At 39.5% G+C, this 27,721-nt stretch overlaps 1 protein-coding gene across 12 annotated transcripts in view; it reads right to left on the bottom strand.

Moving 5' to 3' along the window:
- Positions 1-27,721, bottom strand: part of Fhod3 (formin homology 2 domain containing 3) — a 461,034-nt gene that overhangs the window by 91,582 nt on the left and 341,731 nt on the right. For 7 of the 12 annotated variants that reach the window (XM_046428243.2, XM_046428244.2, XM_046428246.2 and 4 more), the window contains 2 exons: positions 6,868-7,002; positions 1,679-1,729 (listed from right to left, as the gene is read on the bottom strand). In XM_046428243.2, the coding sequence (XP_046284199.1) occupies positions 1,679-1,729; positions 6,868-7,002 (186 nt within the window). Of the gene's footprint in view, positions 1-1,678; positions 1,730-6,867; positions 7,003-26,628; positions 26,634-27,721 lie in introns of all 12 variants that reach the window. The other 5 variants (XM_046428247.2, XM_046428248.2, XM_046428252.2 and 2 more) reach the window with 2 other exon arrangements.

Genomic DNA, 27,721 nt, shown 5'->3' with positions numbered 1-27,721 from the left:
GTGGGCTGAGGGAAGGAGCCCTCATGGGGCCATGGGGAGTCTCCTCCTGCACCTGCTAAGGCAACCCAGGCAGATGGGCAGATTGTGGTTGAGGACCAAAGGCAGAGAAAAATAGGGGAGGAGAGGATTGACAACCTCCTTTATACAAGTCTGCCAGGCATAAGCCCTTATTGGAAAAAAGAGCAGCAAATAACCACCCCTGGCTTTTCAATGGTTCAGAAAAATTCTGAAGTCAGTCTGAACCACAAAGCACCTTGACATTTCCCCAGGGGCTGTCAAGCTTTGCCTATATAATCTGATGGTCAAGTTGTAGGAAGCTCAAAGTATAGACTATGGAGGAAAAACTTTAAAAAAAATTCCTTAAGCCTGGGCAGAAAGTCAACAATATTTTCAGTAAGAGGGAGTGTAATTTATACACCCCCACCCCATGTTATAAACAGACACTGGTTAGAGAAACAGAAGTTTCTTATTTCCTTACCAGCATCTTTCATTCTGAATTTACTAGCCACAACTGGTAGTTAGGATGACAATAATCTAATAGAATGTTGAAAATAAAGCATTGCTGTAGTTTTATTTATGAGGCTGACTTAAGCACCTAATTTTTTAATTGAGCACAGACAGTCTCCACTCTGCTCAGACTGTCTTGATCTATTTAGCTGATGGTGTCTAAAAAATTAGCATGATTCCACATCTTATTGGCACAGTCCAGAAATTGTTAGGTTCCCAGCTGGCTCCAGTACAAAAGGTGTAAAATGAGCCTTTCCATCTCTCCATGCTGTAACACCATCTGGTGGCAGAGGTGACAACTGCAGTCTGTACAGTGTAGAGGGTAAAAACTTGTCTAAAACCAGTTTTTTTATGTTTACCTAGATTTATCAAACACTGAGTACGCTAACTATTTTTATTGGGGTTCAAGCCCTGCTTCCACTGAAGTTAATAAGCTAGATTACAGCTTGAATATCTTAAAATAAAGCTGCTGGTTCATTTGCTCATTTGTTTATTCTACATAACATTCCTAAGTGCCTACTACATGCCACACACTGTCGTGGGCACTGGGAGAAGCAAGGTAAACCATAGGCATAATTCCTGACACTCAGAAGCTGGGTGCAACTCAGGAGACGGGGGTATGATCAGGTGCAACCAGCAAGAGTCATATGTGACTCTTGGGTGTGTCTATCACCCCTTACTATGTGTACGCTCAAATATTTGTTGAAGGAATGGCAATGAAGTGACATGGAAGCACATGCTAAAGGTATCTAACCTGGGCTGAGCAGTGGTGGTCCATGCCATGTCAAACAGTCATACACTGCACAATGGTGTTTTGGTCATTGATGGATCATATATACAACAATGGTCCCATAGAAGTAATTTCAAGGACAGATCCCAGCAGTTAAGTGACAATACATGTACCATGTGTCAGTAAGGTAATAGTAATGTGCTCATTTGGAGAGGAGCACACATACATTTCACCATAACACTAAATGATAAAACTTTACCTGGAAAAACTTACACAACTATGGCACTCTTTGCGGTCCTCCCCCACAAAATGCCAGTTACACAATGCTTTAGGTGCCTAAGAAGTTAATATATTTTAATGAACACAGTCTCCTCTGCATGCTTGGTTAACAGTGCAAAGTCACATACCTTTTGGTTAGAATGGGAAAGAAGAGATACCAACCTTCCTTCTCTTGCTTGTCTTTGCTCTTCTCTTTTGTCTAAATACTCTCGGCTAATAGAAATATGCAGAACAAACGGGGAAGGAAAATAATAAAATTAAATGCTTATAAAATTACAAAGTTATTATTAACAAGATATCATGAAAGCCTGCTATTCAGAAACGAAAAACATGTTGAATTTTTTTTAAAGTTTAAAGGCTGTACTTTAAAAGTTCTAAACAATGGATTTTCAATAAAATCACAAAGACATCAAAAAACACAAAAATAGGATTCACTCAGCAATACTATTAATTACTCTATGGGGGGGGAAAGGTAAGTAGTGAGGAAGAGAAGTTTTAAAATATACATTTATAAAATGTGGTGACTATGAGTAGGCAATAGATATTGGAGGTAATTAATATTTGACTGAATTCCAGTAGTTCCATCATATCTATCTCATGAAATAAACTTCATCCAGGCAGGGTTGTGCTCACAAGTAATTACAACACTTGGAAGACTGAAGCGGGAGGATCACCAAGTTCAAGACTAGCCTCATGAACTGAGATCCTCTCTCAAAAATATTAAAGGGATGGGGATGTAGCTCAGAGGTAAGGCACTCTTGGGTTCAATCTCCCCCCATACACACACACACACCAAAAAAAAAAAAAAAAAAAAAAAAAAATCAATGTGTGCCCAAAGGTTGTGGCCATTTTGTTGCACTCCACAGTTTGGACACTCCTTCCATAGTCCAGGGTTCTTTCTCCCCATCATCACTCTCTCAGTTTCTAGGTCGGGAATGTTAGGAGCTCTGACTTTTTCTTTGTTTGCATCCATATGATGCCCATCTTTGTTCAACTTTAACATTTTGTTTTTCTCTTGATCAAGTTCCAACTCGAATCTGAGTTTAAGACTATTTGGTCAGTCACCTCTCAGTGGACTGTTTATTTTCCTGGAGAATCAAGACATGGTTTTCTACAATGACCCTCATGATGGAGCTTAGTATTCTATTCCTAACTGAATAGAGTCCCTAACTGGATTAAAAGGGACAGTACTTCATGAAGACTGAAGTAGGTTGGGGGTGGGCTGCAACTAGGACTCAGATTGGTCATCACTTATAAACATTATCATTTTCCACACAAGAAATAAAATTTCTCATAACCTTGAAAGCTTAAAACCACATTCAACAAAAACAACAACTGATAAGGAACAATAACAAAAAAATCACAGAAAGGTGAACAATTTAAGTTAATGAAACCAGTGAGAGGTGTCCTTTCAGATAACACTAGAGACCACCATGTGAAGCTCTTCCTATATCCTTTTTCAAATCTCATTTCATTCATTCTCAGAATATGGAATTGCAATTACTATAATTGAGTTGCCTACGCTCTGTCCTGATGTTAGCTTCCTTTCCGGAAAAAAAAAAAGTCGTTCTGCTGGGTATCTCTGCTCTCTTAAATGAGAAGTGAAAATCATTTGGAACCAAGAGCAAATGGCAGACAGCTATGAACAGTCTCCTATGGCAGGGTATCCAAGTCTAATCCTCAACTCTCTGTGCATGTGTCACACATAAGGGGCTCAATATATATTACAACACATTCTTTTCCTATTCTTTTATACCTCGGGGACTCTACACATGAATTCTAGACATTTTGATGTTTTCCATGGGTCTCAAAAACTGTTCATACTTTTAAATTTTTTTTTGTAGTTATAGATTGGCAGAATGCCTTTATTTCCCTTATTTGTATGTAGTGCTGAGGATTGAACCCAGTGCGCCTCATGCATGCTAGGCAAGCCGCTCTACCACTGAGCCACAACCTCGGCCCCTATTCATATTTTTCAATTTGTTTCATTTTCAGATTGGATAATTCCTACTGTACCACCTTCAGGTTCACCGACTCCTTTCTTTTCTGTTGCTCAGCTAACGTAATTTTTCATTTTGATTTAAAACATTTTTGAGTTCTACATGTATGTATACAGCCTTTTTTTGCATTTTTTTCTTCGCAGGATACCTCTTCATTTGTTTCCAGTACATTTGTCCTCCTCCTGTTTTTGTTGTTGTTGTTGGGGGAGGGTACCGTGGATTGAACACAGGGGTGCTTTACCATAGAGCCACATCCCCTGCCCATTTAATTTTTTGAGACAGGGTCTCACCAAGTTACTTAAGGCCTTACTAACTTGCTGAAGCTGGTCTTGAACTTTCAATCCTCCTGCCTCAGCTTCTCTTGTTGCTGAGATTACAGGCATTGCCACCATGCTCAACTGTCCTTACTTCTTGAAGCACATTCACAGTAGCTACTTTAAAGTCTTTTGTAATAATTATGACATCTTCTTCATTTTGTGGTTATCTTTTGATTATCTTTTCAAGTTAAAATTTTCCTTGGGCTGTGGTTGTGGCTCAGTGGTAGAGAGTTGCCTAGCACAAGTGAGGTACTCAGTTTGATCCTCAGCATCACATAAAAATAATGTATTATGACCATCTACAATAAAAATATTGTTTAGAAATGCTTTTTTCCTGTTCTTTGCAGGACAACTTATTTTGAATTGTTGTCTATAAATTTTAAATATCCTATAATGAGATTCTGGGCATTTCTACCAAAAAAATCTTGATTTTTGTTTTGTTTTAGCAGACAATCAGGATAGGTTCAGCCTGTGAGTTCTGGCCTGCCTTCTGATGTTGTTTCCAATATTAACTCAGTTTGCATCTACTTTTAGTGTTACTAACATCAGGCCCTGTGTGCTCCACCCATTGACGAGTCAGGGACCTGGGTGATGATCCTCTATTTAGTTTTTAAAAGCTGTGGTATGCGGTTCACGTTCAGAGCCTTCACTTGCACACATCAGAGATGGGCTCAGGAGTGCTCACTCGATCTCCCTGCTCTTTGTGACTAACACTTTCAGGCTTCCTTGGTTTCCTTGCTGGTCCTTCAGTCAAAGCTTGTGGCTTTAGTTGCCCTGCTCTGTTGCATACTTTGCTGACTGCACTTTTATCCAGCAGAACAGCAGAAGGCCAGACAGGAAAATGATTTGCCTAGTGTCACCAGGCCACTGCTCCGTTGGACAGGGGATGGGCTCTCCTATCAGAGTGTAGGCACCTGCCTGGGTATTACTGCTATCCTGTGCCTTTGAAACAACACTGCTTGGAAGCTGGGCCAGGAGAAATAGAAAAAAAGTAAAAATGGAGAATTTCTCTACTCTGATCCTTAGGAACTCCCTTGTGCCTCAGTCCAGGAAAAGAGGGCTTCTTTTGGAGTTCTTTTGGTCTATATTGATTTGCAATTCTAAGTTTTGGGTTGCCATTGAGGTCATGTCATGTGATACAGGAGAAAAATAGTGAACTCTCCCTGGTGGAATTTTAAATGCTCGTCTCCTCCCTCCACTCACCTGCTCTTTCAGAGCTTTCAGCTCTGGATTCTGTCCATGATTTATGCGTGTACTCAGTGATTCGATAGGAGTGACAGGAAACAATGTGCCAATTTCATTTGTCTCAACATCGACAGCATTTTAAGATAGGGTACCAATCAAAAATTTGGGGTATGTAGGCTAATCTCTGAATTTTCCACATCTTTCAGTCAAATTCCCTGTTGCTATTTGGTGGCAAAGTATGCAGATCTTTCAGAAAGCCATAAATCAGGAAGCATTTAACTAGTTCCAGGAGTTTTAAAGATAAATTGTTACAGAAAAGACCAGTTTTTCAAACTACTTCATGAGAAATGTGAATACAGGGATGACGTTTCCAATATCTTTCAGTAGAAGTATGACAGCTCAGGGTGTGCCACTTAAGTATGGTAAAGCAGCAATGCTTTACTTCACGTGATTCATACACCCACTCTTATAAAAGCCAGGATTAGCATTTTGCCCATGAACTTGGGGTATCTGTTTCCAAGAAGTAGTGAGTTATCGCTTAACAACTTCACAATCACTTTTTTTCTTGGTACCGGGGATTGAACCCAGAAGTGCCTAAACACTGAGCCACATTACATTTCCAGCCCTTTTTATATATTATTTTGAGACAGGGTCTTGCTAAGTTGCTTAGGGCCTCCTTAAATTGTTGAGACTGGCTTTGAACTTGTGATCCTCTTGCCTCAGTCTCCAGAGCTGCTGAGATTATAGGTATGAACCACCACACCCAGCAATTTTTATCATTTCTACAATTACACATACTCTTGCTGGCTTCTGGAGAAAAACTAAGTTGTTCAATTTGTTAAGTCCTCACTGACAATGCCTTACATCCTTTATTGATCCAATTGAGAATGATCAATAGAAATAATTAGCAGAGGAACTGAAGGAAGGAAACAGGATGCAGAGATAGTGAGAGGTTGCCACAACGAGATCATGTAGATGCTCTAGGAGAGATCTAGGAAGATGAAGAAGGGGAGTACAGTACAGAAGTAGGGGAAAAGTAGAAATGGAAAGCAGGTAAACTTAGAGGGAATGGATGAAAATGTGTAAGGAAAGATTCAGCAAGTGGTTTGCATTCCATGAAGACCAGGGATGGGGGTGGAAGGAGGTGGTCCTAGATGAGAGAGAACAGGTGAACTAGCAGAGGAAGAAGTGGAGGGACATTGGACTCGGTGGGGGAAGACAACCCAAGACATGAAATCTACAATAGGCCACAAACAGGGAAACATCCTTGAAGCTGGACAGAGACCTGGAAATCAAGGGGCAATGGGTTGGGGGTAATCAACAGAATGAATTTTCCTCCATCATGAAATGGGATTATTATTGCTATGTACATATATATACACACATATACATATATTATATATAGTATATATAAAATACATATGTAACAATAATATATATAAAATAATATTAAAGATTGCTACAGTAAGAAAAACATTTTCTTTGAGGCATCCAATAGAATATGAATAAAACATGAGGACCTTTAGAGAGAAACAGCAAATCAGATTAAGGCAATTAGCCTCTGTTGTCCTCAGGAAGGCCTGGATAGAACCATTTTGGATAATGGAGGACCCAGGAACACACAAATCCCTAATTGTATTTGGCTCTTCCTGCCCTATGGTTAGAGAAAGGTCAGAACAAACCAGTTCCAGCCTACTGTAGGTAAGTCTTGTTTCCTTAAAGATATACACAGAATTAAAAACAAATACATTATTTTGTACATTTTGGCACCGTATTGATGATACACAGCTATAAAGTCAGATGATTTGAGCTGCAATCCATTGTTAAAAGAATCTTAAATCCTTCTTACTTGAATTTGTTTCTTTCTTCCCGTTCTATTCTCTGCAACCTTTCTTCTCTCTCCTGTCGCCGCCTCTCTCTCTCTGCTGCCAGGGACTCTTGGTGCTGCCTAAAGGATGATGTGAGAAGACCACTCAGTGATGACCTGAAGGTACAATGAGTTCATGTTTTAGTTGCTTGGACTGTTAAAAGTACTGAAGCAGGAATCAGTCTCAGCTTGGTTAGAACTGAGGGCGCTGCCAGTATCTAGGCACTGCTTGGGGAAAATTATTGAGTGTCTCAGGTTGATTTCAGGAATTTTGTCTGTCAATGGTGATAGGCAACCTGCTTCAAGCACTGCTAGGACAAAAAGGTGGTTACATAAAATACCAAGCAACATGCTTGGCATATAGTAGTCATCAATCACAGGCATTGTTTAAATAGAAAGTATTTTAGTAAAATGCATAAAATAAAAAAATATATCTTTAAGATCTATGTTAAGACTTTGATAACCTGGAATCACCTTTCTAACTAAAAATGTTTTCTATTAAGCATGTACTAAAGATATTTTACCATATACCAGTTTTTTTAAATATGGAACCTCAAAACAACAGTGTCATCTTAAAAGATGTTGAGAAGACAGATGAGAACAGCAATGGTCTAAAAGGCAAATAAAGTTAAGTAAATTTCCCCTGTATCAAGAATTTCCCATGTTCAAAGAATGATCCCTGGCTCTTGTTAACACCACAGTCTGGTCTATTCACTAAGGATGACATTGTGGGGATGTCAGCTATGTAGATGCTTTGGTGGGGAATCACAGGGGTAAAGATCATAAGAAATGTCAGCAGAGAATGGGTGGGAAAGAGAAAAATCAGGTAACTCCATGGACAAATAAAGGGGTTATCTGGGGAGTCTGTTGTGCCTCTGAAGGTTGTTGCTTTCATTTATGAAACAACAAAACTTCCAAAGCCAAGATATAAACATTTATGAAATGTATTTTTTTCAATTTATTGAAGGATATAGCTGGGATAAAATAATACTTGAATTCAAATATGCCTTTATAGTGGGGAACACAAGGCCTCTTAGTGCAGGAGAAAGATGTCACATACTCTGCCATGAGTGCCACAGCTGTTCTCACTAGAAAAGGTGAGTCAACTGTGGCTGTCAATTGGTGTGGAGAAGGAAGTGGAGGAAAAAAAAAACTCACTGGCCCTGTAACCAAGTCCTATATTCCAGGCTCACAGTGGAGCTTCTACATCAACCCTGGACACTTGGGCATAGACAGATTTATCTTTCATATAAAATAAGTTCAGACCTTGCCCTATCTGACCTCTGTCTTCTTTGATTTACTGTTATAGTTTTCAAATGCTATATGAAACTAATGTAATCCACAGTCAAAGTGAAGGGGTTTATTATCTCTTGTACACTGATAGAAATTGTTAAAGACATAACAGGGTTAATGAGTTTTATCTGATAGATGAACCCAGCACCCCAAATTTGAGAAAATACATTAGATCCACAGACTTTTTAAAAACTGACCATCTTGAATGAATGCCAAGAATTGGTTCCCTCATGACCATAATGCAATCAAGTTGAAAATAAGCTAAATTTGAAAAGAAATCTACATAATTGGAAAATTTAGTTTACTTCTAAACAACTCAGGTCAAAAAAGAAAAATACAGAAAGCTCAAAAATACACAAAGGGTACCATAATGAAAAAGCTGTACATCAGGGTTTGTAGGATGCTTCTAACATATTTAGAAATAAATCTATTGCTTAAGTATTTATATTAAAAAGAGCAAAAGTTAGTGAGTAATCAATCCAACAATTAGAAAACTGAATAAATTCAAAGACAAAGGGAAAGAAAGAACAAAAACTTTGAGTTGTACACCTATTTTTATAAGAATTTTATCAAACTTAAAAATAGAAGAAAACTTTCTTAATCTGATGGATGTTCAGCAGAGACATTTTAAAAAATTATGGTGAGCATTATTCTTAAAGCTGAAACACCAAGTAATTGCATGTTAGAAATGATATGAAGATGCTCCTATCATTGCTCATATTTGACATTGTTCTGATGGCCCTAGCCAATACATGAAGAATAGATAAAAAACATAAGAAATTCAATGCCATCATTTGCAGATAACTTTTATCAGGTATGTAGAGAGATCAAGTTATTAAAATTAACAAGTCCAGTAAGTCTCTACATGCAAAATATACAAAAATCAACTGTATTTTCATATACACCTTACTAAGTTAGCCATAAGTTAACTATGAATTATGTGACTCATAATTCATGACCATAAAAATTATTTTTATAAAATATTATTTTAAAACTCAATTATGGGCTGGGAGTATTTCTCATTGGTAAAGTACTTGCCTAGTATGTATGAAAGACTCAAGTCCATGGTAAATTGTATCATATTCATGAATAGAAAGATACAGTCAAGATACCAATTCTTCTTTTCCTCAATTAATACAATTTATGCATACCTCTAACTCAACTTCCCAAAAGGACTTTTCATGAAACTTTACAAGCTGAGGCCCAAGTATAATCAGTACAATTTTGAACAAGAACAAAACAGCATTGGTCCCACTAGATATCAAATTTATTCTATAACCACAATGATCAAGTGCATGAATTGAAATGTGGAATAATGGAATGAGTAGAGCCAGGACATAGATGCTCAAGATATACAAGATACACTATATATATTATATATAAATTATAAAATTAAAATGTATATTTTACTTTGATTTGCATATTAAATTTTATATTAAATTATAAATTACGTATAACATGTACATGTATGTATTTCATATAGATGGAATAAAGAATCATGACAGATATGTCAGTACATATCTTCAAGGAAAGTAAAAGACTATTTAACAAATGCTGCTGGGACTACTGTTAGCTGTAAGAGTAAAATATAACTAGCTCTGCCTCACACCCAAACAAAAAAAATCTAGCTAGTTTAAGTGAAAAAAGCAAACCTTTACAACTTTTATATCCCAGGATAGAAAAAAAATTTTTAGATGAAAAAGGAAACTGGATAAATACGTATAAATTTTAAAATTTGTGTACACTGAAAAACCACATAATAAAGAAAATCAATGGCCTAGAAGCAGCTACTTATGACATGTATAAACCACAGAGGATTTGTATACATTGTACAAATATAATACCCTAAAATCAGTATGAAAAAGATAAACTACCCTGTAGAAAAAAACAGGCAGAGAATAATAGGTATTTCACTGAATAACAAAGTTAAATATCCAATAAACATGTGAACGATGCTCATTTTCACTAGAAAATCAGGAGAAGGAAATGCAGGCTAAACCCAACAGTAAAATTTCAGATCCATTCTCTTCGTGCCCTAACTGATCCCTATAACATAAAAAGATTAAAGGACTCTGAGATTGTCTGTCCTGGATATATATAAACCATTTTAGTCATACTAGAAACAGTTATAAATACAATATTCAAAAGTTAAGTTTCTCTAGGTCTCCTGCCACCCAGATAAGCTCAGCACGTGGCAGTATCAACCTGGTCCTACAAATCCTATTTCTGGAAGTTTCTCAACGTAATACAAATGCCACATTGCAGCATACAAAGGGAATAGCCCAAATCATCACTACAAAAAGATCTCCCAAATTCAAGCTAGCATGGTAAAATATAAAAGATACCATTAAAAAGCATTTATCTTTTATAGTAAGTTCTCTAGAAACACCTACAGTGTTTGGAAGTTGTTGCAGTGTTTCTTAGCTAGTTTGGGGACAAAGTGGTGTAAAGGAATGAGCATAGCGCTTAGAATGAGAAAATTTTAGTGGGGATAGTCACTTAACCTTTTCAAGCCACTGTTGACTTCTTTGTAAAACGAGGATAGCCATACATACAACTCATGAGATACCATATAGTTTAAATGAGAATGTCTGCATGAATTTCCTTCAAATAGCATCTGGGCCATGGTAGGCCCTCAAAAGATACCACATTGCATGTTGGAATGTAAAATCTGTAGGTGGCGACGGAGAGGGATGCACAGTGCAATTCAAAAAACCATGTCTGGAGAATCACCCTGGCAGTTACCAGCCAGAGAGATGCCAGCGGGCAGGGGTTCCACATGAACCTTCCCATCATGGCTACCAGCTGGATCAGTCGTCAGGACTGTGTAGCACCCGAAAATACACCTGGAAAGCTGAAGTCATCTGAAAGTTACATCCAAGGCAGCTGTGACCAAGTGAAGCCATAGGAAAGCAGGTGGCAAGAGGCCAGAGGGGGAGAGTTTGCCAGAGACTGGATGATATACTCTGAGCAACAGAAGCTGCAATATTTAATCCCAGAATTGGCCCTCAGCCTTCATTTGGCTAAAGCCTCCCTCACTGGAACATTTGGAACAGGGCCTGTGATCGAGTAGAAAATGACTGGTAGTAGCAGCTCCCATTTATGCAGATAGAACCAGCTGTTTTAATCCATACAACCTCTTATACCAAGTTTTCTCATTGTCCCCTTTAGAAAATGAGGAGACTGAGGCACAAAGAAGTTACATCGAGGATGTAGAAGAGTGGGGCTTTTAAACTGGCCTGTAAGGCCAGAGTCCACATTGACCAGCATCCCTTCTCGTATACCTCTTGTATGGAGAGTACCATGGGCACAGCACCTGTCACAGTACACTATCAGCATAATTACTTTTTTTCATTTCTTCCCTAGAGATGATCACCACCTTAAATTGTGTCTTTATCATTGCCCCCCATATGTTCTTACATTTTCTATTGACAGCTTAGGTTTTGGAATCAGATCCTATTTTGTGGCTCATCTCTCTGGCCTGGCACGTGGAAGAACCATACTGCCTGAAGAATCGATCAACTATTGAGTAAGAAGTATGAATTGAAAACAACTTGTAGGTCCCAGTCTCAGTGCTGCCTCCAACCCCTAGCCCATTCTCTATAGGAAAACACATGACGATGATCTATGGAGAAGGAGCTGCTTGCACAAGGCCCTGTCCCCTGGCACCAGCTGAGTGAAAGCAGAGTAGGTTCCTGCCTTGAAGCAGCCATCCAAAGGCAGGCTGTGCAGTGTCACCAGAGGCTTCCAGTGCAGAAGGCTGACCTAATTGCAGATCCACACTCAGACTCTGAACTGACAGCTGGGGAGAAACAGAAGTCATAGATCTGCAGGTAGGAGGCTCTTAGTGGCCCAGTATGAGACCCAATTAAGAGGCCAAACTATGGAAAACAAACCCAAGTCTTTTGAGCATAAAAATTGACACAGAATGTAAGAGACAGAGGTGGTGGAAACAGTAAGCAAAGGGACAGACTCAGGAGAGAACCACATGGGAAGGGACGAAGACATGTTAAACAACAGACCACAAAGCTAAGAAATCTGCCAGGGACACCTGATGGCTCTGATCTTTGGTGCAGAAGATGGCCATGAAAGATGGTGTATGTCTGGCCCTTCAACCTTCCCTGGATACACAAGAGGTCTTTACCATGTCCGACAACTCATGGTGCCGATAGTCCTGGGAGTTGTTACCTAGCTTCCCATCTCTGGGAGTACCCCAAGCTCAAAGGAGCTTAACTACTAATACAAGAGAAAGAGAATACAAAAAATTATACCAGCATGAAATAGCCCTGCAAGTAACAGTAAATTTTAGGTTTAAATTTTTAGATAAAATTGTACTGACAGAGCCAAATCCAAAATCAGTGAGTATTATCAAAGCTGCCTTCTCTCTGCACCAGAGTTCATGTGATATCTTAACCCAGAATTCACCATCAGGGGTACGTGCTTACATGACATGGTTGTCTTCACATGAAGGCTCACAGCAGTACTGAGGAACTCCCCTCAGTTAATGTTATTTGTATTCTCCTTCTCCTGACCACATGACAGGGCTTTCTGGAACTCCAACTTTGCTTCAATTTTTGTGCTTTCTGGGAGTGTTCATTATTGCCCAAAAGCCTATCACATGGTAATTAGCATTTAGGAGCATTTACCTTAGCTTAGTCTCTTTCCTATACCATCCCCCATTTTTTGAGGGGAAGAGGGAAAGTCCAAAGACTTACGTTGTTTTTTTCATGAGTTCAGCATTATCTCCATTATGCTAACTTGAGTAGCAAAAGGACTGGTTCCAGGAAGAACCAAAATTATATATGTGATAAGCAGAATGATTTCTTAGATTTATAAAGTTACATGTGTTCTATAGCACAAGGGAATTTCATATAAACAATAACTTTTCCTTTTCCCAAGATTTCCCTGCCTTTCCAGTGGCAAAGTGACCTGCCCAAACAACTCAAGACACCCAACCAGTCCGATCTGGACCTGGAGTTGTTTGGAACGTTTCTTGGCTCTTCACAGAGCGAACCCACTGCCCAAACTGTGCGAACACAACTGACAGAGATAACTTGATCAAAAGTGGAGCGGGAAATTTTTTTTTGTTGTTGTAAACAGTCTTTTTAGATGATGGGTCAGCATTTGTTGACCTAATAATTTGCAAATAGACTAAACAAAAATGAGAAGTCTTTATAAAGATAAAGCTAAGGCAAATGGGAGAGACGAAAATATATTAGTGAAATAAACACTTGAGAACCATGCAAAACATAATTTTAAGTTTGCCAGCTAGTCTGTAAATTACTTTTTGAGCAGTGATAACTTTAAATTCAACACTCAGCAGGCTGATCCTCTTCATTTATTACACAGTTTTTAATGGGTGTACCAAACAGACAAAATGCTGTGGCAGGTTCTTTCAAAAAACAGTCTTTTGGGCTGGGGTTATGACTCAGTGGTAGGGCGCTTGCCTAGCATATGTGAGGTTTTGGGTTCGATCCTCAGCAACATATAAAAATATATGTGAGGGGGAAAAAATGAATCTGGGCTGAATGTGGAACTTGCTTTGGCCAATGTATCAATCAGAGACATGATAAAAGCAGAGGCTTGAACCATTTGCCCACCAAAGGTTATTCCCATGTTGCCCATGAGAGCCCAGCAAGTGCCACCACATAAATAAGCTGGGACCAGGCAACTGGATGACAAGCCCACTGCCCAGCAACCCTGTCAGCACCAATGGTAGTGGGCCAATCATTGGATACAGATAACCAGGAAGGCCAACATCTGGCTGCTAACCCCTAAACACACCCAGCTGAGTCCACTCAAGGTGAGCCTGGCCAAAACAGAAAATAAGCAGAATCACTTGGTGAATCCTTGTTGTTTTAAGCCACGGTTGTCGTTTTAATGTTTTCTTACATAATAAGAAACAGGATGGGTTTTTAGAATATTTTCTCTGTCAGAAGAAGCTGGTACATTTTCGTTGACTTTCAAAAAAATCTGAATGTAGGCACAATTAAAGTCATCTTGCAATCTAACCGATCAACTAAACTCATCTCATGTCCCCCAGCTACTCAAGCTATTTACCTTGCTTCCCAAACAGGCCAGTCTTCTTTGTTTACCAGCCTGTTGCTTCCTGAAACACTCTCCCCTTTTATCTTCCCCAAGTTCTTCAAGATACCTCCCTTAATGATCACAGAGGACATGTTATTTCCCCGAACCCTTAGTTGTATCCATGTGGCACATCATTACAAATGATTGGCTTGATCTTTAACTGTCTGGTGAATGAACACCATTTTTAATGAGGCTGTAAACTCAGAGCATGGTCCTCATCTCCTCATCCTCCCTCCCCCCACACTTATCCTGTTATATCTCAAGCTGAGTGTCAATGCACACCAATTCAATTTCAATTATATCAGTGATTCCAGAAAGTGGATAGATGTACAGACCGCAATCCCATTATGTCCATGCTTTTTCCTTTTCTCTCTCTTTAGAGAAATTAGCTTTACCAATACAAGTTACCATAAAATAAATCTTGGCACACTGAACACAATATATTTTCTACATATAATTCGAGGTCTATTTTGGTGGTTTAAAAAAAAAAAGAAAAGCTAGCTTTGGGCTTTGGGATTTCTACTTTCAGGAAACATGGAGTAACAAGAGCCAGATCTGCCTGCACCTGAAATAACTGAAAACCAGACAAAATGTACAGAACAATGGCACACCAAAGACTGGACATCAGATGGTGCAAGTCATGACAACTGAGAGAAGAGAAGCAACAGAGGTGATTTCCCGGTATTGCCCTCATGTACTGCTTGGAGAAAGTTTTTGGGCTGTGACAGGAAGGGAAGTCGGGAAGTCTGAGTAGAGGAGATGCAGCTGGAGTATGGAGATGCCAAGGTGGCCAAGTTGGCAGGGCAATGTACCAGAAAGGGGTGACAGAGACAGACTTCAGTGCATCTGCAGTTTCAATCAACTATTCAGTTGAGGACTGATCAGCACATGTGTGAAGAAATTACCTGAGGCCAAGAAGAGAAAGACTCAAAAGAATTAGAGCAAACAGTGTCTGGAGATTACAGAGAGCAGGGCTGTTCCCATCAGAGGGAAAAACCTGGTAATCTAGGGGGCAATGGTTCAAGTTCTAACAAGTGTCTTCCTTCAGAAGTAGAAAAATGTTGGACTAAATGAAGCTCTGGTTCAATCTAACAAAGCTAAGAATGGAGGACCCAGAAGGATCAAACTGTTCCTGAATTAATTACATCAAAACCAAGCTCAAGAATATTTGTAGCACCCAACAAGATAAAATTTGTTAAGATGTGGTATCCAATAAAGAAATGACTATACAAAGAAGTTTAATTACACAAGCCATAATGAGGGGGAAAATAAATCATTTGAAACTAATCCAGAAATTACAGAGAACAGAAGTGGTTGATAGAACCTGAAAACAGTTACTGTAACTATAGCCCACAGTCAAGAAGCTAAAGATTTAGCATGTTACTCCATAAGTTATAAAAAAGAACCCAGTTGAAAGATTGTCACTGCAGGAAAAAAATGATTAGTTACATGGCCATATAACTATTCAAAATGAAACAGAAATAATGAAGAAAAAAAAAAATCAACAGAGTGTCAATAAACCAGGAAAATTTCACGTTTCCTAGTACACATGTAATTAAAGTTATAAAAGAAGTGGAAAAAAAGTTTAAGAAATAAGTACTGAAAAATCCAACTGTAAACCCACAGATTCAAGAATTTCAATAAGTCTCAAGCACAAGAAACAGAGAAAACTACACCAAGACATATCAACCAAATTGCTAAAAACCTATAATAATGAGGAAGTCTTAAGAGAAGCCAGAAGAAAAAAAGATACACTACACACAGAGGTACAAAAGTGAAGGGGCTGAAGACATTGTCAGAAGCAATATACAGTAGAAGAAAACAGCAACATCAAGGAAGGAAGGGAACCCTATGGACCTGTAATTCTTTATCCACCAGAAGCTATCTTTCAAAAAGTTGCAGGGAAGAGTTTTCAGGCACAAATACAGAAACAAAATTCATCATCTAGCTCTGCCCTACGAAACAAAAATGTTGACAGAAGGTAAATGGTACCACCTGGCTATGTTGATCTGCGCAAAGGAATAAAGATAATCAGAAAAGGACATGAATAGATATAAAGCCTTATTTTTTTAGTATACCTTTATTTTATTTATTTTTAATGGTACAGAGAAACGAACCTAGGGTCTTGCACGTGCTAGGCGAGCGCTCTACTGCTGAGCTACAACCCCAGCTCCATAAAGCCTTATTATTATATAAGCATATTTAAAAGATAATATACTGTGTAGAACGAACATTAACAACAATGTATCATGAGGTTCAATACACATTTAAAAGTAAAACACAATAATGGCCTTAGGAGAAGAAACACAAGTCTACTATTGCAGGACTTGTACTGTGCATGAATATAGTCTACTTAAAGGTAGACTACAGTAAGTTGAAATGAACACTACTTACACCAAAGCAACCACAAAATAGCATGAGGTACTGCAGAATGGTCAACAAGGGACAAAAAAATATGAATACACAATTCAAAAGACAGAAAAAGATAAAAAGAAGACATGGAAAAAACACAGAGTACATGGATTTACATTCAACTAAATCAATAATTACATTAAAAAATAACTGACCCAAACATCCTAATGAAAGGACAGGGATCAGTTTTTTTTTTTTTTTTTTAATCCAACAAGGTTGCTTGCAAAATGTACTTAAAATATAAAATCTAATTTATATTCAAACAAAAGGATGTAAAATATATGAAAGAATTAAACATGTTTTCAGGGATAAAGTAATTTCAAATGATAAAGGGTCAGTCACCTGGAGGGCATAAGAATTATAAACATTTATACATCTAATAAAAGAACTCCAAAATACATGAGGGAAAACCAATGGAACTGCAAGAAATAAGCAAATCCAAAATTATAATATTTCTTCCTATCTTCTCAGTAATTGATAGAATGTGTACACACACACAATCACTAAGGACATAGAATATTGCAACAATATTAGCAAACAGATTGACATTTACAGAACATTCCACCTAACCTCATCAGGTACATGTTCTTTCAAGTGCACACAGGATATTTGCCATGATAAATCTGGCATGATACATCAATAAATGTAAAGAATTCAAGCCATACACAGTATGCTCTTTGATACAATTTTATTAAACTAGCAATCAGTAACATAATTTGGAAATCCACAAGTATTTATAAGCTAAGGCAGGAGGACCACGAGTTCAAAGCTAGCTTCAACAAAAGCAAGGTGCTTAGCAACTCAGTGAGACCTTATCTCTAAATAAGATGCAAAATAGGGCTGGGGATGTGGCTCAGTGTTCCAGTGCCCGAGTTCAATGCCTGGGACCCAAATAAACACTTCAAAATAATATACAAAGTAAAGGAAAATCTGAGAAATATTTTTGAACAAAGTGAAAATAAAACAAAAAATTAGAGGATGCAGTTTAAGCAATACTTACATAAAAATTTATAATACTAATGCCTACACACACACACAAAAAAAACACTCAAAAAACAAAACCAGAACCAAAAAAAAAAAAAAAAAAAAAAAACCCAGCCTCAAATCAATGACCTTCTTTCCCAAGATAGAAAAATATGGGATAAGTTTCACCCAAAGAAAGAAAGGAAATAAGAATATAAATCAATAAAATAGAAAATAGAGAATCAAATGAAATTTAAAAATATGATTCTTCAGGATCAGTAAAATTGATAAGCCTCTGGCCAGAATGATCAGGAAAAAGACACCTATTACCAATATTAAGAGTGAGAAATGACACTTCTACAGTTTCTATAAATTCTGAAACATTAAGGGACTACCTTGAACAAATGTATATCAATAAATCTGACATCTTACATGAAATAGAAAAATTCCTTGAAAGACAAAAACAAAACAAAACAAAAAAACACCAAAGCTCACTGAAGAAGAGATAGATGATCTAATATGGATTCATATCAAATAATAAATTGAATTTATAGTTTAAAATTTTCCCCTAAGAAAGCTATAGCACCACATGGCTTTACTGTTGAATTCTAAAAACTATTTAAGGTACAAGTAATACTAATCTAAATAACTTTCTTGAAAGTTGAAGAGGCTTCAGTCTGGTATAGTGTCACTCCGGAAGACAGTCTGGCAATTTCTTTAAAAGCTAAACATGCAACCCCCATGTATGACACAACCATTCCATTGCTAAGCATTTATATAAGAAAAATGAAGACACATGAAAGTTCAAAGATTTTTGTATATAAGATGTTCATACTAGGGGCTGGGGATGTGGCTCAGTGGTAGAGTGTCTGCCTGGCATGCACAAGGCCCTGGGTTTGATCCCCAGTACACATATACAAAGGAATAATTTATTTAAAAAACATTCATAGTAAAAAAAAAAAAAGTCTGAAACAACTCAAGTACCTACCAACAGGTAAGCAAAGAAATTGTGGTTTGTTCATATAATGACTACTACTCAGCACTAAAAGAGATGAACTATTGAAACAAAGTAAAATAAATCAATCTCAAAAATTTAGCTAATTAAGTCGACCCACCCTAAAGAGTTCATTATTACATTAATAGAAAACACAAATGAAAATTTGACAGAAAACCCATCAGCAGTTACTCAGGGATAGTGAAGGACAGCAGGAACCACAAAGAGGCACGAGAAGATTCTTGGGGGTGATGGATATGGGCATTACCTTGATTGTGGTAATACACTGGCCCAAATTTAAATAGTTTTTCATGATAATTTTATTGCAAAAACTGCTTTAAAATATTGTTTGTTGAGTTACATAAGCTCTTACTAGAAGAGCCAAATGCTGAAACATTTAACATTATCTATCTTAGAAACAATGTCTGGTAAAATATTAACCAACGTCAAACTAAGTTCACAAAGTGTCTGGTATTTGAAATTATCAATTCTCAAGCAGAAAATTTAATACGAAAGCTTAAAGGTCAAAAAGTCATCATAAAATGGGAATGAAATGATGTTGAACAGTGACATGGTTTCACAACCTGTGAAATTGAGCATCACCTTGATCTAAACATGACAGGACGAGAGGTAACTGTTATGCTTAGTTGTAAAAGTCATTCACCTACCCTGTGTTAGTCACCTTTCCCTCATGATGAAATACCTGAGATGACTAACTTATAAAGGGTTTGTTTTCACAGTCTTGGGAAGTTCCCATCCATGAACAGTTGCCCGGTTGCTCTTGGGTCTGTGGCAAGGTAGCGTATCACAGCAGAGCAAAACCACTTGCCTTATGGCCAGGAAGCAAAGAGAGGAAAGTGTCAGGGTTTCACATCCCTGTTGAGGGCAATTTGTACACTTCCCTTGTAAAGTTTCCACCAATAGTGTTATTGGGGACCAAGCCTTTAACACATGGGTCTTTGAGAAACATTCAACATCCCAACTACAGCACCCTAAAACAAGGAAACACAAGGATCTTTCACATCTTTGGAGCTGCATCCGAACAATAATGATGAAATGAGTGAACCCCAGAGGTAACTCCAAGAAACACATAACTACTGCCTATCTTCAGTGCTACAATCCTGACTATGCCCACCGTCCAAGACAGGGATATGAATTGAAGTCTCACTCCTGCTTTCTCTTCTCCAGCTGGTTGCACTCATGCCTGAGTGCAGATCTGAGCTTCCTGGATGTGGGAGGGAATGGCAGGGTGCATGCAGTGCGCTGAGGAGGTTGGTCCCATGAGGGGTCTCAGGTTACTGTGCTGGCTCATGAGCAGAGCACGCCGCCAGTCCTCCAGGCCTTGGTTGTCGTCACGCTTCAGCCCATCTTCTGGCCTCTGCTGTAGGCCCTGACCTTGGCATTCGGCAGTTCTTGCCCATTCCCTCATTCCCTTTTAATTTCCATCCTTCTGTCCAAGACTGAGCAAGTCCTCTGGCAGCAGGGAGGCCAGTTTTCTCCTCCCAGCTCCAGGTCCAGGTCCACCCCTGCTTGGCTTATGCAACTCAATCATTCTCTTGGCAGCTTCCAGAAGCACCGATTGCCACTAGCTCCATGGCTTCCAGGTCTTGCTGGCCTGGACTGACATCCATCAGTTTGAACTCTAACCCCTGAACTTACTCTAGTCTCAGCTCATACAGTTTTTCAGGATTGCATTTTAAAGAAAGATGTGGGCTCACTCCATTTCTTTCTCTCCCTCTGGACCTCCCGTCTCCCTGATCCCCAACAGGAAGGTCTCAGGTCAAACCGCCATTTAATCTTATGGTGACTCAGTTTCCAAGACCCTTTGCCAGGGTGTCTCTTGAGAGTGAAGCGCCTGTGCCAGGCCCCCACTGGCCTTTCTTTCTAGCTCTTTAGGAAGATTCATTTTCTTCACAGTTTTTATGACAACAGAAACTCCGTTTGCTGACAGTTTGCTTATCATCTGTTTTTGCCACTGATGTGTAAACCCTATGCAGTGAGGGACTGGGTCTGATTCAATCTGTGTTGGGTTACCATGCCAAGCACAGGGAACATTAGGAGTAGCAATAAATATTTTCTGAATGAAATTCATGAGTGTACAGGTCTTGTGCATCCTATGTACAAGATTTCCAAAAATCAACCCAGAAACAGTCTCCTTCCATTAAAACAGTAAAACTTAATGAATCCTCATTGCTGGGCTTTGAGAGGAGGAGTGGGGAAATGGGATCAGGGAACAAATATCGAAGACCTGGGAGGACATCATCTTCAGTGGAAATCTCAATACACACACACACACACTCCCTTTTGCTCTGTGATCTTTGTACAACAATGCAAAACCACTATAGCCAGTGGCAGCTGGAAACCCATCACACTGAGAGGGGACATAGAAAGTGGTGGTGGCACATAGGACTCTGTTTATAGCACTGACTAGCTTTGTCTACATCTGTGGGGAGGAGGTAGTGACACTTCACCTTGTACGGTTTTCATTGGGGGATATTTACCCTCCTTGCTACAGACCTCATCTGATTTGCAACTATTGAGCAAGATATTCTCATTTGCAAAAGGAATTACAGTATCAGTCCTTAAGGCTGCTATGCACACACTTCCTGCGGAGGAGGAGAGAAATTTTTCAAAAAAATCCCACTTTCCAAAGGGGGGGGGAAAAAAAAACAATTCAGGAAGGTTAAAAACTGCCCGTGCATTTGTTATTTAACAAAGCAGCAGAGGAGCTGGCTGTGAGGGACCCTGAAGATGTGAGGGAACAGTTGCTTCTAAAGTGTCTCCTAGCCTCAACAGGAGAGACACGAAAATACAGAAATGGGTGCTGTACAAGAGTGAAGAAGCCCTAAAGGCAGAAGACTGAGAATACCAGAACAGCGCAATATACCCCCTGCAAACACAAAGACCTCTATCTTTCAAATCCATGTGAACACTGGATTCCCCAGGGCACATACCTGCTTCTCTTAACATCTTCTCTGAATCTTTTAATATGGCAAGGTCAGAAAGGCAAACCATTGCATTCAGTGACTTTGTAGGACCCAGGTACCATCACAGGCCAAAGGGTGAGACTCAATTTAGAAACATGCATATAAACAGAATGACTCCAAGGACTGAGCCAGAACCGAGGTGTATGAATCAAAGTGTACGATAACTCTGGGCAATCAGTTACTCAGAACAGATGTCATCTATTTGGGTCTTGGGAGGATGAAGAGGAACCAAACGAAGGAAGGAAAGAGGATAGACAGACAGCAAATATAAAGGAGGGAACTCAGGCCAGGCTGGTATGTCCATGGCGTGGGAGAATGTGTGTGGGGTTTGCATACAGTTAGGGCACACTAGTGAAGCTGAATGGTGCATGCAGGGGCCACACAAGAACTCCTACATATGACCTTTATCAGTTTCTAAGCAGGAAAAGTCACCGGCTCAGATCTGTAGTTCAGTAAGGACCTGACACACGCATCACCACAAATGTATAGTCCAGGCATGACACAGATCTTGAACTAAATCTAGGCTGGTAGAAATGATGAGAAGGTGTCAGATCCCTAACAGATGTGGGACAAAGAATCTCTCGCATCTGTTGAGGACCCAGAGTCCTTAGGCAGGGCAGGGAGCTGACTCAAAGCCCAGGTCCTCCAGTGCCCAGAGTCGCAACGGGAAGCTGCCAGCAGGAGCCAGACCTTACGTAAACTTTCTCAGACAATGGGGGACCTTCATTCCTCCTCTTGTGCACTTTGGATGTAACACCATCAATTAATTAGGACCACATTTTGCCTTACAGGGACTTTCATTGTTTGTAACAAGATTGCTATCAGGAGCCAGCAGCAGGCAAGTGGGAAGCCTGCAGCTGCACTGAACAGGGCGCACACGGCTTCTTTGTTTGAATGGCAGGGAGTCGGGCTGTGCTGGTACCTTTTCTTTCCTACTGCCATGGTGTAGAAAGGTCATCTCTCTTATCCCGATTTGTGTGTTATTGTGGGGATTTCTTCAAATTTCAGTGATATTTAGTTTGTTTTTTAAATCTACTGTGATCAAATTAAAAATTTTAAATGTGTTCCTTTGGACAGTGGGACTTTCAACTCCATCGGAACAATTTCTTAAAACAAATGGACAGATCAAGTGATGAAACGCAGCCCTCAAGTATTTGGGATCCAGAAAAGCACACAGACCACATATTTGCCAAGAGCACAGTACTCCAAAAACTAGACTTTCAGGACCACATTAAGGTGCATAGAGATATAGCAAGGTCAGAACCAGAAATCACCAAAGCCAAAGCAGACAGCAAGGGAAAGATGCAGCATCCAGGTCCACACAGAACAAATGGTCCACTGGGAGGCGGCCATTAGGAGAGGAAGACACAAGGAGCAGCAAGTTCCATGTGGAGCAATTATCAAAGGCAGTTCAGCAGGTAAACTCTAGAAGAGCAGGGAGGAAACATTTTAGAGAGGAATCATCACCCAAGTGATGGAGGCAGGTATCCAAGTGGGTCATAAGGAAGATTCCAATAAAAGGAAGCCTGAGCTGGTAGGAGACGCTACTGCTTAGCACAGCAGGCTCCCACTACTGGGTCCCAGCATCCCAATATGTGCTCTTTATCCCAGAACCGGCAATCACTGTACAAAACTTCAAAACGGCGGACAACAAGAACGACAACAGGCCTGTTTCAAGATAGTATGATACAGCCATGCTGCAATGACTACCAAGGAAATGGTAAACCCTGAGAGGAAGGGTAGTAGTTCCTGTTAGCCCAGGATGGTTGATCAGGGAAGACACACAATGGAAGAGACAGACGATGTTCTTAAGGGAACAGATGGAACACTCAGACACATAAACAGGCCGCATTCCTGCTGGTATATGACTAATCAGTAGGGAAAGGGTGGCCTACTCAATAAAAGGTATTAGAATGAGTGAAGATGTGGAAGTTGGGCCCCTTCCTCACACCAAAATAATTTGGTTTGCTAAATAATTTCCAAGTAGAAAAATATTTAGACGTGAAAAGCAGAGCTCTAGAAGTGCTACTAGAAACCACGGGATTAAAGGCTTTCTTCAGTCAGAACACAAAACCTGAAAGATAGGAAAAATTAACAGATTTGGAAAACTGACATTTTTCTCTATATTAAGAACTCCACAAATATAAACACCAATGGCTGATGCAAACAATTGCTACTCCTTTCCCATGTTATAAATTGTTACAATTCAATAAGGGAAAAAAAAACCTCTCAACTATGAACCCAAAGTAGGAAATATAAAAGCATCCTGAAAGCATGTTCAATCACAGTCAGGATAGAAATGCTAATTAAAATTTTAATGACATACAACTTTTCATTACTACCACACAAAAACTTAAAGTTTAATACCTCTTGGCAAAGGTGTCAGGAAATAAGTTCTCTCATGCATGACTGAGAATCAAAATTGGTATGATGTTTGCAAAAACCAATTTGGGAAAAAAAAATCAAAATTTAAAAATGTGTAATCATTTTGATTTACAGAATCCATAACCACACCTGTACAAAATGACACATGGGTAAGTATTACAAGGCAACATCATTCATAGCAGCAAAAGGCTGGGGCCCAGCATCATGGACCAGTCTAGGTATATAGAATAGCATGCAGGTAAAGAAGCACACCATGGCCATTAAAATTGAACAAATGCAACAGCTGCAAGTACTGCTATGGAAGGAGAATCAAGACAGGATTTTTATGTAAAAAAAAAAAGAAGATGCAGAATAGTTTGTGTAGTGATTATTTGAGTAAAACTATTAAACATTTACAAGCTTATATAAACATGACCCTGGAAGTAGACATGAGAAGTTTCTAGGAACTCTTGCTTCTGCAAGGATACGGAGTTCCCCTTGCACCTTACTTCCCTTCACATCTTTCTAATTTTATTCTTATATATGTAAAACTCATAAAACAATAAAGTTTAAAATTGTAGTGAACCAGTCACAGAAGGATAAATACTGCATGATTCCTCTCATAGGAGGCATCTAAAATGTCAAAAACAGACAATAGAATGGTGGTTTCCAGGGGATGTAAAAAGGGGGATGTGGGGAATCACTTGTTCAGTGGGTATACAGTTGGTTATATACAATGAGAAAGTAAGTGATCTGTTGCATAACACAGTGCCTGTAGTTAACAAGATACTGTACTTAAATTTGTTAGTAGAGCACACCTCATGTTAGGTGTTCTGACCACAGTATATACACTCAGCACAAAATGTCACATCCTTTATTTACCCCTTCTTATCCATTGTTACTCCGCAGAGGAATGTCATTACGGGGCTTATAATCTGGGAAGAACGGAAAAACTGTTGTGGCGCTATATGGGCCAGGCCATTTTCTACCTCTTTCGAGGGCTCTGGACATCAATCTGTAAAACAGGCAGTAACGGTGGTTTATAGTAAACAATGATATCCTAAGTGGAAAGAACAGAATGAATGATTGAGGTCCATTCTAATTTTTTAAGTTTTAGCCTAACATGCTCACAGGGAAGTCTCCCTGCAATCTCGGCCCACAGATCCCCCATCCTCTCATTGAGCACTTCAGCACACACCTCATTCTTAGTAGACTCCCCAGTCCCAGCACAAGGACAGACTGCCTCAATGCACCATCATCCCAGGTCCTGGAATTATCACTCCCTTGCAGGCCCTCGCAAATTTAAAGTCATCACCAGTGAGCAAGCCTCCAGCCGCCATTTCTGAAAATGCCCACAAGATGGAGATATCACTGCGCGGATGAGAAAAGCCCTCTGCCTTCCCCAAGGCGGCAAACTCGCTTGTGGTGTAATTATTGCTCATTTGTTCATCTGAATATTTGAAACGAATGGTTCACATATTCCAGTAATTGTGTTGTGTTCAAAAAGGAAATATTTAGAACTTCTTTGCTTAAAAAGTACATTTTCAAAGTTGAAGCATTTATAAAGTCTGCTTTCATTAAACAGTTGCATATTATATCCCCAGGGGTCTGTGTGAATAGTTCTGGATTTTTGTTGTGCTTTGGCAGTTTCATGAAAATTAATGCTACACTGTTTCTAAAAGAGCACTTTTAAGTAAAGCTGTAAGAGGAGGGCTAGAGATGGATTCATTTTAATACTCCTGCCTTGCCTTAATTTTATGCATTTTTCTCTTCAGCAGTTTCTTTCTCGTCCATTTATCATTCCAAGTTTTATTAGCATCCAACATATTAACACATTTGGAATAAATGGAAAACTCTAAGCTCCTGATGATGCCCAGTTGCATTTCCAAGTGGCCCCAAGGGCTTGAAGGGGTTGTTTAGTTAGCCTGATTGTCTAGGATTTAAGAAAATTGAGCCGGTTTCTAAATTAAGGCAATGGAGTTATAAAGTTCTAGTACTCTACAGGATTCTGGTGCTATGTTCATTAGTTAGGGGTATGCTGATGGTAGGTGTGGGTTCTTTTTGCAAAAATATATGTGACTATTGTCTAATATTTCAATCTCTTTCCGGAGAGTTTTCCTTTGGGTTTCAATAATATATGTGTATATAAAACATTTCAATAACAACAACAACAACAACAAAATCTTACAAGTTCTACTGAGTTTACACCTCAGTAAAAATAGTCACTTAAAGAATTAAGTCGTCAAAATGAAAAAAAAATAAACTGCAAAAATAACTGTTTTCACAAGTGCAACTGACATAATATGCTTGGACAATGGTGTGAGTTGAGCAGCCCTTACATTTCTTTACTTTTACAGTCACAGAGTACAGGCTAGCATGGTGTGAGAAAGCAGCGGTGGTGCAGCCAGGAGCTTCCTGGTATTAATGAAACTGGGCATGATATTTCAAATGACTCATTGCATGATTTTTCAAAACCGCACAGTGATGGTCAAAAGACATGCAAATGTAAAGTAAGTAATAAATTCTTAGGAATGACTTAACTGACAGGAGCCAGTAGATAGCAAAGCAAACCAAATTCCTATAGCAATAGTGCAACTTGAAAGGGAAGAGGAGCTGTTCCTGCCATTGCTGTTCCCTAGTGACCTGGTCTCAGGGTGTGCACTCTTCTGGAGGACTTAATCACCATCCCTGCTTTAAGCTGAGGACTGGACTCTCACCACACTGGAGCCTCCAGTACATCTCCCTTGGCGTCACACTTTGCATACCCCAGGCCAAACATTTCTACACCCACTTTGCTTTTCTTCCACCAGGTCTTAGTTCCCCGTTTCTAGCATGCACACACTTGTACAAGCCTGGACCCTCACTCATTCTGCTTCCCCTGCTGGCTCAGTCTCTGCTGCTGAAAAATTAGAGTTGGCTTCTTCTCCCACTTCCAAACATGAACAGCTCCCATGATCTCAGGATAAAGTCTATCCTCCTCCCAGAGTATATTCAAGGCACCCAGGACCCAGCCCAACCCTTCGTGGTTTAACTTCACCACCACTCCAGCAAAGGCACAGCAAGGAGTCCAAGCAGGGAAGGAAATCAGACAAGAATCCTTCAGGATCTGGTCCCGGACCTGCCAGCTAAAACCTGGCCTGCTCTCCAGGGGTTGGGAAGTAGGTAGAGCCTGGGGCTTCCTTTTACCTGGGAAGAACATCCCCAAACCCAGGCCTTTAATAAGCTTGGGGACAACTTAGATCTCCTGTCATTACAGCTTCTTAATATAATGGACTTCTAAACCGTTCCCAACCAGTGAATGGTGAATTCACTAGATCCTTCAACCAGTGCTTACCCCAGTTCTACAATGGCCAGGCCTCAGGTACTGAAGGGGACACAGTAGTGAACATAGCCCTGTTCTAGTCCAAAAGAATTGGTAACTTAGCTGATGTGAGAGACTCATCAAGTATCCTGAGTCCAACTTCAATCTTCCTCTTTTGGCCCCAAATCTTGCATCTTATATGACAAGTGTCATCTCTAAGGTGATCTCTTCAAGTAGTCATCCTAACAGAAAGTGCCCTAGGCTAAAGGACAGAGCTACAGACAGGTAAGGGTACCTTCAGTGTCATCAGCTGGTTTCCTTATTACCGAGACTCAACTTTGCCCGAGAACACCAGACCCAGGGCCATGCTGGGCTGTGGCAACTGAGAATCTGACACCACAGGAGTGATATGTCATTTTAGGCTAATGGTGACAT

The sequence above is a fragment of the Marmota monax genome, unplaced genomic scaffold (assembly GCF_021218885.2).
Source record: "Marmota monax isolate L192 unplaced genomic scaffold, Marmota_monax_Labrador192_F-V1.1 WCK01_AAM20220418_F8-fsc00031, whole genome shotgun sequence".
Classification (NCBI taxonomy): domain Eukaryota; kingdom Metazoa; phylum Chordata; class Mammalia; order Rodentia; family Sciuridae; genus Marmota; species Marmota monax.
The sequence above is the reverse complement of the archived record's forward strand: the minus strand, read 5'-3'. Positions and strand labels throughout refer to the sequence as shown.